The sequence below is a fragment of the Carcharodon carcharias genome, chromosome 1, assembly GCF_017639515.1.
Source record: "Carcharodon carcharias isolate sCarCar2 chromosome 1, sCarCar2.pri, whole genome shotgun sequence".
Classification (NCBI taxonomy): Eukaryota; Metazoa; Chordata; class Chondrichthyes; order Lamniformes; family Lamnidae; genus Carcharodon; species Carcharodon carcharias.
The window spans coordinates 161,465,475-161,478,739 of NC_054467.1; the positions used below are offsets into that span (position 1 = coordinate 161,465,475).

Here is a 13,265-nt window from a genome sequence, read left to right on the forward strand (position 1 = left end):
AACACAACTATTAACTAAATCCACCCCACTTGATCTATAACAGATAAGGTCTCAATTCAACAAAATGCTGGAAAAGTTGGATGGCCTTATAGTATTACTCAATCCTAAAGCCTTAATCATGAAACGATTGTTCTTTCATTATTAGATCTTAAGATGAAAGAAGACACTGTGTCGGTGAAACATTTTGAATACTTTAATTCCCTTTTAAATGCGTACTGCATTCAGTACAGAACTGGAAAGGATTCTTTATATAAAAAAAAGAAACTGATGCTTCTCTCATGGTACAGTCAAGAGACATCTACACATAGATTATTATAGATAATAAAAAACGCTCCTTGAAAGGAAAGTCTATGGAAAGTACATTTTGTTTCATTATGCAGAAGTCACTGTTTGCATTGAGAGAGCCCTCTGAGTGAATATTGGCACAGTTCATTTTGTTTTTCTAATCTCACCTGTACATTTCTCAGTAAAAATAAACTCTGCTTAATAAATAATTATATAAAATAAATATGTGATTTGAAATTGTATAAATACATCCATCCCAAAAGAACTGTATAAAGACTCCTGTCCAACATTGCCCAAGACAATGTGAGCTTAAGTTCTGCCCATCATTTTTTGATGGAGGTCATACCAATGTGCTATAGGTAACTCTTTCATTGTTCTGGTACTCTGTGATGAATAAAATGTCTAGTGGTCTTCATATTGAATATTTTGGATGACGCTTTGCCCTATCTGCATCAAGCCCAGGTGGTGTTTTTCCACAGTTACATGAAGGGACATTTTTGTGGCACTACTATGTCAATTTAGCTTGCATCCCAGAGAGAAGTCACCAGCAGCACCATAGATTAAAGTCCTACATCGAAACATGCAACTTCCCTTCATCTGCTGCTATAATATAACATTACTGATGTCAATAAGTTGTGAACTCATAGTTTTGAGGTGTAAAATCCTGAACAGGTAATTGCATATTTGAAGTGCTTCTCATTTGAAGAATCTAAGGCCACATCTCTGACTAGATATCCTTTTCAATCCATTCTACCAACTGCTTGCAGCTGTAGGATGCTGATGTTCTACATCTTTGTTTCTGTAAAGAGCAGGATAAATAATTCTTCTTCTTCAGATGTTGAACAGCTTCAACTATATCCTAATAAATCTCTATAGAGTTCAGGGACTTTCTCAGGATCCACAGGTCTTGGCAAGAAATGTGTAAACTTTTGATGTCTTTTGGATCTACTCCCATCTCTTGGAGATCCATCTTTATTGAGTGCAACGAAATATCGTCGTCCTGTATCATTGTGTTTATACAGATTTGAAGAATATGTGTTGTACCAATTTTCTTCAAATTGCTCTCTAAATATGCATTCTGCTGTCAGTTTTTCCTAAAAGAAAAATAATAGAAAATTAATACATGTAATATAACTGAAAATAATTAGTAGAATAAAATAGTAGTTCTTTACAATTTTCTGTAAGATTATAAAAATGATTGATTACTGTATCTTGGCCATGTTTGCAAATGTACTTCAAAGATAACAGCATGTTTCAGAATATGAAATATCTGTGTGAATATAGACATGTTTGCAGGTATAAAGACTCATCATATGCACACAAATTGTTTCAGTGGAATAAATTTTGTATCTCTTTTGATTACCAAGAAAGCAGTATACATATTCCACAGATAAGCAATATTATTCAAATGTTCTTGTTCTTGCACCTGGGAATAATAGATAACTTGGGCATATTGGTAAAGCAAAATTAAACATGGAGAAGTGCATGCTCATAAGTAAACTTTCCCATGTTTTTTCAACAGCTGCTCACAATGCGGCCTCCTCTACATTGGGGAGGCTAAATGCAGACTGGGTGATTGCTTTGCAGAATACCTTCACTCAGTCTGCAAGCATGACCCTGACCTTCCAGTCGCTTTCCATTTCAATTCACCATCTTGCTCTCGTGCTCACATCTCTGTCCTTGGCCTGCTACAATGTTCCAGTGAAGCCCAACACAAACTGGAGGAATAGCACCTCAACTTTACAGCCTTCTGGACTTAACATTAAGTTCAACAATTTCAAACCATGAACTCTGTCCTTCATTTTGATTCCTCCCCCCACTCCCCACATGCAATCCCCCCACCATCCCCAACCCGCACCCCCCAAGTGCCAGTCTGTATCTTGTTCTCATATTTTGTTTTCAGAAAGTGCTGAGCCTTGTTCTGCTCTCATGCTTTAGTTTTTAAAATTATCATTACTGTTCCCTTTGTCTTGTGTCCATGACATCTTTGTTATTCAATCTCTCCTGATCTCTAACCTATCCCTGATCTATTTTTCTCCACCTACTCCACACCCACTCTTTTCAACACCATAAAGCCCATCGTATTTCTACCTCTCTTCAGCTCTGAAGAAGTAATATGGGCTCAAAATGTTAACCCTGTTTCTCTCTCTCCATAGATACTGCCAGACCAGCTGAGTTTTTCCAACATTCTCGATTTTTATTCCATTTCTTTTATTTGTTTTTGGGATGTGGATGGCACTGGCAAGGTTGCATTTATTGGCCTAATGACCCTGACAAGATGGCAGAACTTTTCCTTAAACTGCTGCAGTCCTTGTGATCACAGTGCTGTTCCAATATTGACCCATAATAATGAAGAAACAGCGATATGTGTCCAAGACAGGATAGTATTCATACAACATGGCTGTTCCTGTCCTGATCAATAATAGAGGTCGCACCGATTGACCATCGATTTAAATTAATGGACAGGAAATCAGGCATGTTTCGATAAGGCATGCAATGCTCTCACTCAATTTTCCTCAATGTACTCTACACAGGCAATGCAATATGCCCATGTGTAGAACCAGAAAAGACTACCTCAATGAATGTCCTTGTTTTGAAAAATAGAAAACCTGTAAAAAGGTGCATCTTATTCACCAGATTTTAGGTACCTTTAATTTCTGATTATGAAATACCAGCATAAAAATCAGCTTGGTTCCCAAAAGTAATGATTACAGCCATTGGGGTGAATGTTACACTTCTCGGTCGGGGGGAGGGGTGGCGGGGGGAGGGGGTGGGAGTCCAACACAGAAATGTGTGGGTTGCCGACTCCTGCCCCTGCCTATTAAAGGCACTGAATAAAGCATCTTGCAGCCAATTAGCGGCTGCCCAGCAGGAAGCCAGCCATCTAGGTAAGGGAAGGATGGGCAGCGCACCCAATCGGGCCTATAGCTGGAAGGACACGGGAGAGAGGGGTCAGGCCAGGAACCAGAGGTCAGTCACAGCCATCTATTTAAAGGCACCCTGACATGGGTTGGTGGCAGCTGCAGCAGAAGTATTACTCTGGAGGCAGATGTTTTTATTTTAGTAATTATCGTGCCAGCAGTGCAGCATTCAGGACCCTTGCCAAGGAGGAAAAGACATCTGAGCATATCTGCCCTATTGCCCTTATGAATAATGGCTGTTCAGAAGAAGACTATTGTTATACCCTTTAACCCTGTCTATCTCTCCTCAGAGGCTGTAAGGCCACCATATATCTGGAAGAATGGTGGAAGGAGCTGTGGAGGAGCCCAGATCAAGGGCTGCCCCAGAGTTTGATGATGACTCACTGTGAATCCTCCTCCAGACTGTGAATGATTAGCAGGAGGTCCTCATGCCTGCTGACGGGAAGGGGAGACCCTTCACTCTGATCAAGGCAGCCTGGAATTAGGTTGCAGAGGTAACCAGCAGCCATGAAATCTGAAGGACATGGCTGCAGTGCCATAAGAGGCTCAAATACTTCTTATGATCTGCCAGGGTGAGTGTGTACCCAGTTTGCAAATGAACCTATATGGAAGGGTGTGATGTGTGTCAAGTGTAGGATTGCCTAGTGTCTTGGCCAAGTGCACAAAGTAGCATGAGGCAGAAACTGGACTCTGCATGGCACTGGGGTATTCTAGGGGAGCGGTTGGCTTTATGATCTACAACACCTGTTAATTAGCAAGGATCATTGAGAATCGTCGGCTGCTGACAAGGGAAATGTTGGGCACACAGTTAAAAGCATAATTTTTGCACAGCATATTCATTAAAATGTGCCTTTTTATTTGCAAAAGAGGTAACATAATGCCGGAGAGAGTACCAGAATTAGAGGTGATCAAGCCGACACGGCCATTTTCACCCCTCTAGAGGAGGAGGTGCTGGAGCTGACAGTGAATCAGTGGAGCCGCAGCATTGGGTGAGGTGAGGTTGGAGCATTTCCCAGGATGGTGAGTTTCTGAGGGCGCATATCTCTCTTCTGCAAACAAAGTGCTGAAGTGGGGTCGGAGAGAAACTGGGCAAGTCAGCAGGGAGGTAGCATTGATGGTTTTGACTTTGGAGGCTTGCAGAATTTGGGAACAATCATGTGTCTCAGTGTTGAAGAAGCTGAAGTTTAAACACTGGTTACCTTCTCCGAATGGCATGAGGGTGTTTTTAGGAAGCTTGACTCTGTGCAGTCATGTCAAATGATGATGGTGGCCTTCATACTCCTTGTTTGTTTCTCCCATAGGTGAAACATCAGCAGCTGGATGGATCAATGTTAACATTTGAGAAGGAGGGCAGAACCTCAGAGGGTTTAGCATCGCATCCTTGCTCCATACCCTGCACTAGTGCAGATACACACACCTCAGTGGGAACGTGCAGGTCAACTCAAAAAAATCCACACCCTGATGAAAGTAGATCACAGTCGCAAGACCAGCTGTTGGAGACTGAGATGGAGCAGGCCTCTGGCAGTCAGAAGAGTGCTAAATGCTGGACCCCGGGCTGATGATGAGTCTCTAGGGTCATCCATCAGGTGGCAGATGCTGAAGATACAGTGCAAGGTACGTAGAGATGTGGCAGAGGTTCCAGAGGGGTTACACGCACTGGCACAGACAGTGGAGGAGTCCACACAGGCCATGAGTGCTGCGATCAGCCACTCTTCAGAATGCACGGCTTCCTTCATTGAGAGACTGCCGACTGTAATGGAGGGCCAAACCCAGCAGCTCACTGGTGGCATTACTGGGTATGCATTCTGACCAGCACTCCATTGCCTTGCCTCTGAGCTCCAGTGCCCAGAGCCAGGGCGAGAGGGGAACGAGGCACCTGGAATCGCAGCCAGGTCCTGGTTCCTCTCAGGAAAGCAGGGAGGGCCAAATGGACCTCATAGCAGTGGATGAGGCTCTGCTGTCACCACCAGGGGAGCACTTCAAATGGGAAAAGCCTCTCCTCCATCCCTCTGCCATTGACACAAATGCCTCAGAGTGCCATGGTGACAGGTGAGCCTCCTGCCGCTGTGCAGGAGACTCCCACCACACTAGGGTCCTTACATCTTCAGGCAACCAGATGATGCCTGCCAAAATCATCCCAAGCAAAGTAGCATAATGGTCTATCGCAGCTGGCAGCGAGGAGGAAGCACCTTACAGAGATTTAGGAAAATACCACATTAATCACATATGTGTTCACAAGGGTGACTGCTTAGCTTTGGTAGTTCTGAAATTTCTTGATTTATTTTGTAAATAAATAACTGTTATTTGCACTTTTGGCTCTGGCTGTGTTAGTGTTTCATGTTTGTGATGTGCTGGTTTTGATTTGGATTGACTGCATGCTGTTAATGGAGGTTGTGGTCATGTGAGCCCCTTTAATTGGCTTCATTTGGTACCTCCACTTTCATATACAGAGACGGCCCTGGTGTTGTTGAGTGGGAGATACCAAGAGAAGGTGAGTGTGTCCAAGATGGTCTTGTAGATCAAATTACAGATTATTAATTAGATCTTCACTTTATTAGTAAATCTCACACCTCCCTGGCATCCAAAGTATCCTGAGAATCAGCTTGCACAGCTGGCTGACATGCTTCAAACTCCTCATCATCAGAGTCATCCTCAGACTCATCGTCAGAGGATGGAGCTCATTCCATTAGATTCCCCTCTCTAGCATGCCAGGTTGTGCAAGGCACAGCATACTATGACCATAAATGAGACTTGAGCAGGAGAGTGTTGAAGAGCACCAGCTGACCAGTCCAAACACTGAAATCTCATTTTGAACAGACTAGCTCAGTGCACAAATTTCAGACTTGGTGGGGGGGGGTGTCCCTTGTCCCCTTGCCAACAAGAAGCCAGTCATTCAAAAGGTTTCGGTGCACAGAACATCCCTGGCACTTGGGCGTGCCTAAGTATATAGGCATTAAGACTGCTGCCAGGATACTGTATGCACACCTGCATTATCCTTTGCCTATGGTCACATACAAACTGCACATTGATAGAATGGTAGCCTTTTTTGTTCACAAGTTTCCCAATAGTACTTTAATCACCACATTGCTGCAATCTATGATCCCTTGCACTTTTGGGAATCCTGCAATGTCAGCAAAGCCCCTGGCTCAGTCTGCTTGACTATTGTTGTCAGCACTAAATGAAATGGTCTCATGACTCAAAACAAAAACAAAAATACCTGGAAAATCTCAGCAGGTCTGACAGCGTTTGTGGAGAGGAGCACAGTTAACGTTTCGAGTACGCATGACTCGAAACGTTAACTGTGCTCCTCTCCACAGATGCTGCCAGACCTGATGAGTTTTTCCAGGTATTTTTGTTTTTGTTTTGGATTTCCAGCATTCGCAGTTTTTTGCTTTGGTCTCATGACACACCTGAATATTGCATCTGACAAAACCTTTATGCAACGATGGGCCACTGGCTGCAAAATCCCGTAAAGATGTCAGATAATATGTGGAAGGACCCTGAGGTGGAAAAATTCAAGGCCACGGGCATAGGGAATTCACCAACACAATTTGAGATCTCTCCAACCAACATGTCACACACTAATATTAAAGCAAAAAACTGCAGATGCTGGAAATCCAAAACAAAAACAAAAATACCTGGAAAAACTCAGCTTATATTTCACCTCTCTTCTATTTTTACTTAGTTCTGTTGAAGGGTCATTCGGACTTGAAACGTTAACTGTGCTCCACTCTGCAGATGCTGCCAGACCTGCTGAGTTTTTCCAGGTATTTTTGTTTTTGTCACACATTGCTATGGCTATCTCCCTGAAGAGATGCAGTCTTCTCAAGTACTGGCACTCTGATATTTGGAGGTTTGTCATCCTTTGCCAGTATACCCTATTGGCAGGTTAGTGCCTTTGCCAGTATACCCTATTGGCAGGTTAGTGCCTTTGCCTACCTCTGTTTGCCTGCTCCTGTTGTCTCCCCTCTGCAGGTCCTTGCTTAGCAGCAGGTTCCACAACTTTCTGGACCACAGGGCTCACCTATCTATGGCCAGCTTCCCTTCTCCTACTCATCTTCTCCTCCTCACTGCAGGAGGAGCCTCCTTCAGGATGGACAATGCCCATGAGGAGACTGATCTCAGGGCCCAAAGTGGGGTGCAGAAAATTCAATTTAGACCTATCTCTAGGCAGGGGTAAGAGGCAGCAGTCCCAATTTCAACATGTCAAATTCTCCCCATTGTTATGGACATACTGTTGAAAATGACCTAGCATGTTATTTTTGTTTTCCTTCCAAAAGTACAGTTGTTAATGTGATATTAGCTGCATTAATTTGTTATGCCAAACCTTGGTCAATAGTGAGGCAATTCTTCTAAAAACCTGACCACAATAATAAACCTATATTCAGTTATAAAAACCTAATTCATTTAGATAGCTTTATTCTTGTCTTTGGAACATTATTTTTATGTTTAGTGTTGAATAGACAGACATAAAATGACCAATTCTTACATCGATATACTATGCAAAATTATATTTCTTTCTTTAGAAAGAAAGAGTTCCTAATGGGTCAGAGAGCACTGCCAGGAGCAACCATAGGGAAGTTGTCATTTAGGCACCACCTGCTGGAATTTAAGTCCATGACAGGATAAAAATGTGTTGATAATAATTGGATTGTCAATAAATGAAAATACTGTAGCTTAGAATCAACTTTCCATTCCATGAATTAATTATCCACATCGTATATTTATTTTAGGCCATTAATTTCTGCAATAGTTTTAATAAGTTAAATTAATCTACTGTTTCAAATGCAATATTAATCCTACTATGTTTACCTAATTACAAACAAGTTTACCATTTTAATACGACAAGTTAAGTGCACATTAATTTACCTTCATAATATAGAAATAGTCACCAGACAGGAAATGTAATTGCAAAATGTAATGATCACTTTAACAATCCACTTCCTGCATTAATATACCATTTTGGTGTATTTCTTTTATAACTCAGATTACATTAATTACAACAACAATGCTAACAGCCTGCTGGTCTCCTTGCATCCAGTAACAGCATTAGGAACTCAATTTAGCTGCAGATCAGATTATATGTAGTGACAGGCTCCACCTCCCTGTAATATTCCCTAATCAGATTCTCAGACCACCCACTGCACCAATTATGTTATTTTGTTTCCAAAATGATCTATACTTACTATCTATCTGAATGAGATTGCTTAATTAGTATTAATTAGTATTGAATTTTAAAGCTTGTAGACTTGTGTTGCATGAGTGGAGCAGGCATGATGGGCTGACTGGCCTTCTCCTGCTCCTGTGTTCCTATGTTTCTTTGACAGCTGGGTTAAAACTGCAATGTACTAGGTGTATAGTAAGATCCTTAAAACAGCAATTATCTGACAGTTTGATTCTGGATAGTTATAAAATGAATCTAGAAATTAAAACTCCAAATTGAAAGCAAAACTTGCAATGCAACCATTCGTAGAGTACATATTGTATCTGCAGGAGCTTAAACTTTCCTTTTCATAGCAAAATTAAAGCAGCATTGTCAAGCCAGATTAATCCTAGTTGTCCCAGGAATTAACCCTTCCTAGCAATTCCCCAGCAAGACCCAATCTCCATTTAGGAGGTAAACTAGACAAACACAGGAAAACATTTAAAATCGTATTTAAAAAAAATACAATTGCTCAGTTTGATGTTTTTGAAGGTATTTGAGAAATTAACGTAAATATATGTTTTTATGCAAACTAAAAGCTGAATAACAATAGCTTTTGAAAAGCTATGAGCATGAACAAAGAAGCTCCTTTATATTACACCAGTATTTATTGTTTAACTCAGTGATAAAAAAAAAACGATTTTTGGATATATGCTAATATATTAATCATGATGCTTTTTGACTGTTAGTTCCCAGATTGAAGGTCCTCTTGTATTCTTCCTCTAATATAATTACTAAAATTTTTCAGTATTCATAAGCGCAAGTTTGAAAACGGATAGGGTCGTGTTACGCATTTATGGCATTACCATACCGGTTTAACTCGTACAAGAATTGTCACAAAATATTAAAGGTAATTATTTTTCCTGATATAAACATTTTAGATCAGTTTGAACACACAGTATTACTTACCGAGCCATACAGTTCTCCTTTATCGTTCATTCCCAGGTACAGACCACTATCCACTCCCCTAATGCTGACCAATCCAACAGCTATACTGATGAACTCCAGAATACCTATAAAACAGAGGGAGGAAAAACTTGAAATGTTGCATTTTCAAAGTAATTTTGAATATGTTAAAAATGAGATGTTTATTTTCGCTAGGCGATGGCACATTCTGCTGCAGTACTTTTGTATTGTACTAACACATAGGAACAACAGGAATAGGATTTTCTTGTGCACTCAGGGTAACAAACACAATGATTTTTTTTTGAAGTAGTTGTATAATTCTGGGATTATAATACACCCAAATAGTCTCTAGAATTTCCGCAGATGCCTGCCAAAATCTGAAGATGCTTTTGGGCACCTTTCCATATCGGTCTCTTGATAACACATGGGTTTAGCGCAACAAGAGACTTTTTAGGAATATCGCCATAAGATGCCGAACGGCAGGTTAGAAATGTCCGAATTATAAACCTACGTCCATGCTGCTTACTGGGTCCATTCAGTTGGAGAATCGCCAACTCTGAGAAGTATCCTTGACACTGTGGGTTTGTGAAGCGGGATTGAGGAAGCGGATAGATATATCGTGGACAGGTTATTTTGCTTAAGATCCAAAGATTGGTCAATAAGGTGCTAGGTCCGCAGAGCATGAGTTAAGATCGGTACTTGAGAGGCTGGGGAATCCGAGCAGTGACCTAATGCCCGTGGCTCGGCACCATTCAGGGTTTCTTAAAATGTTGCAGCTGAGGATCGCACCATTTTGATACCTAAATGTTCTCCGTCTATTACTACAATTCTGCAAGCAGGGCGTTTATTTTGTTCTTGAATAGAGGATTTTATAATTATTTTTGAATTGTGTCCATTCAGTCTTAAAAGTGCCCCAACGTCATAGCCACTCGGCGTGGTTAACATATTGCATGTACCTAAGACGCTTGTTGAATTATACCTGTTTGAAAGTGTGATTCATCTCCTGGCCAGACCACATCAGTAAGAAGGGGAATGGGGGCAGAATCAAAGCTAGACGTGTTAAGAGAATGCCTCAAATTGTTTGATGTGCTGCTGAAAGTCTGAATTTTATTTTTTGCACTGATGTCGTGACCCCAGAAAGTTGTTGTTTAAACGGAATGCGAAAATAAAAAGGTAATTGTGATTAACATATTTGGTGACCGCCATCCTACTGCACCCCCATCCCCCCCCGCCCCACCCAACCCCACCAAAAAAGCCACATTATTCAGTTTGAGGGGGCACATATTTATACTGGGCAGGGCAAGTGTTTCAATGATATTCATCCATTTCAGTCTAGCCTTTTTAACAAGCTAGAGAATTAATCATGAAACATAAATCAAAAATACAGCAGAGTTGCACCAACTTTCTAAATATGCAAATATCCATCCAGGTATTTTAATCTCCACAAAACCTGCGTACATCACAAACGATTAATGTATTCCTGCAGAAAGAACTGATGCATGAAAACTGACAGGAACAAATCGGCTAAAAGCCAAAGGCAAGTGAATGGAGATGGCACCAGGGTGGCAAAACCAAAGCAATTTGGGTAAACCTATTTCTGATTGTGGCCAGTATTCATCACGCCAGTCTTCACCGTTTCAATATTTAGTCACATGCGTGAAGTTTAGTGCGTAAGGAAAACTGAGGAGGATACAGAATTGTTGTTTTAAAAGGGATACCTACCGAATTGGCTGTGGTCTTGTCTGGTCCCCTGCACTGTTCCACCTGGAAGGATTTCCAAATGAAAGCCAGTCCTACAGTACAGCTGCCTTCTTCGCAGAATTCCCTGCAAATGCACTAAGTCCGTGGTGGTGCTTCGCGATAGCCTGCTCTCGGTCTGGGCGAGGTGATCGCTGAGGAGGACCGGGGCGTCCGCCGCAGGAAGAAAGAATGGAGCCGCCATGTGTCCAGCATCCAGACCGATCAAGTAGCTCCCGATGTCGGCTAACGGAGCCATGGTGAGCTGCTGACCACAACCAAGAAAACAGTTCAACGCTAGAACAGAAAACGGAAACAAAAATAAAACAAGGCACACCAAATTAAAGGTTACGCCCCTGATTATTTGTCTGCTTTTCACTGAGTGTTGCACTGCCTATTTCAGGCTCTTAAAAGCGCAGAGGCTTAGCGCCGGGAGGAACATATTCTAGTTTGGTGCTGTTATGAAACGGATCAGATTAGCCGACTGTTTATATACATACCGTATGTAAATAAGCCCTCCGGGTGTATGCTAATAAACTCGTCTCATTCAGATCTCCAAAGTTTGTATTTACTTACTTTTAACTGCAGCCACAACACAACAAAATCTTACACAATGTTCAACACACTAACAGTACAAGTGGAACATTGACAATGCACAAATAAATAACACGCTATGCTCATAATCTCCGTCCCCAAATTTTTTAGTGCTGAAAAGCTGTTGGGAAGCCTTCTCTTACCTTTTGCTCAAGGTAGTAATATATTGGAGTTATTTCCCTGGTCTAAGACATGCATTTTATATAAACATCGGGGAGTTTGATTTAATAAGTACTGCTTGATGTGTGTGCATTACGTGGAACAGGTGCAAGGGACGGTGCAAGTGGAGGCGTTACCTGAGACTTGTACCTGCCCAGGCACATTAATGCGTAAAAAAAAACCCCGTGATTTCTGGAACCAAACTTCAATCGCAAATGCAGCAATGATATAATAACATGCTCCAGTGCTGGTAAATAACATGCTGTAGTGTTGGTGAAGCGATTTCTCAAAAACGCAGAAAAACAATTTGAGCCGCGCTCAAATTCTGTACTTCAGGGATTAAAAACACTATATAAACTCCCCTTCTGGATAGGAACATATACTTTTCATTTCGAGGTCGCTTCATTGTTAAAAAGAAAGATGGATGGAGGAATTATTGTGATTTGGCCCTTTATTTACCAGAATCTGCTCTGGAAACAGTCCAGGGGTGTAAGGGTTGGTATCGGCATCAATTTATCAGTCGCACGATTCCAGCAAGTGCTGAACCAGAATTCTTAACAAAGAGCCGAAAAAAGAACGGCGGCATGTCCTTTTTGAAACTAAGTATACAGCGTATCAAAAATAGCATCATAATGATTTGAGGCAACATAAGGAAGGGCACTCTCAGAAACCATTCTAAAGTGTTTATTTAATATTTAGAGGCTGCTGAAGAACTTAGAGCAATAATCGCCATGGTTCTAATGTCAGCGAAATGGGTACCTTCTTACTGCGGTCACCTTGGTAATATATATTAACGAGATAAATAACTTCATTGCTTCACTTAATCCACTTGTCAAGAACAACCTTTCCACAGCGCATGATGGCAGATGCCAAAAAAACTACTTTAAAGGGTGCGTGTGCGTACGCATCAAACTGGCGATGCTCCAGCAATGGAGAGATTTCCAACTTAATTATATATTTTTTCATAAACAGTAATGATGAATTACACAAAACGACCTCAGAACAGGTGTCAGTTGTATTATTGCACTTTGTAAACTATGATGTCATGTTGTGGAACCCGCTAACCGCTATAATTGCAATCTCAAAGCATATCTGTGTCAACATAATAACTGAAATGTTAACACTTCCACTGATCAGCTCTTTGAAATTTCTGTCTGATTGTAGTGTGAAATCAAAGCGAGCAGATCAAAGTTTGGAAAAATCCCATATTCAAACATTTACCTTCTCAAAGCAAATTTTATGACTACCTGAAGATTAAGACGTAATGGTAGGTGGTGGGGTTCTTACACGTTGGAAACGATTGTATTCTTAAATATAATGTATCACACATGCAGAGCTCTGTTTGGTGTAGATACAATGTAACCCACAAATTAATGTAACATGCAATATGGGTAATCAATGTTTATTCTCTAGATCGGATGGCACATTGAACATTTTCCATACTGAATTTAAAAATTGTT

General features: G+C 41.1%; 1 protein-coding gene across 1 annotated transcript; it reads right to left on the reverse strand.

Moving 5' to 3' along the window:
• Nucleotides 1-1,133: 1,133 nt before the first annotated feature.
• fgf20a (fibroblast growth factor 20a) lies at nt 1,134-11,311 on the reverse strand. Its single transcript, XM_041196752.1, has 3 exons — nt 11,038-11,311; nt 9,319-9,422; nt 1,134-1,379 (listed from the first exon to the last, which is right to left on the reverse strand). Exons 1-3 carry the CDS (start codon nt 11,309-11,311, stop codon nt 1,134-1,136), a joined length of 624 nt encoding a protein of 207 aa, XP_041052686.1.
• Nucleotides 11,312-13,265: the final 1,954 nt, after the last annotated feature.

Coding starts and splice junctions, on each gene's coding strand:
- fgf20a (XM_041196752.1), bottom strand. CDS start 11,311: ATGGCTCCGTTAGCCGACATCGGGAGCTACTTGATCGGTCTGGATGCT. Junction 9,423..11,037: donor ACAAGACCACAGCCAATTCG/GTAGGTATCCCT, acceptor TCTGTTTTATAG/GTATTCTGGAGTTCATCAGT. Junction 1,380..9,318: donor AAGGAGAACTGTATGGCTCG/GTAAGTAATACT, acceptor TTTTTCTTTTAG/GAAAAACTGACAGCAGAATG.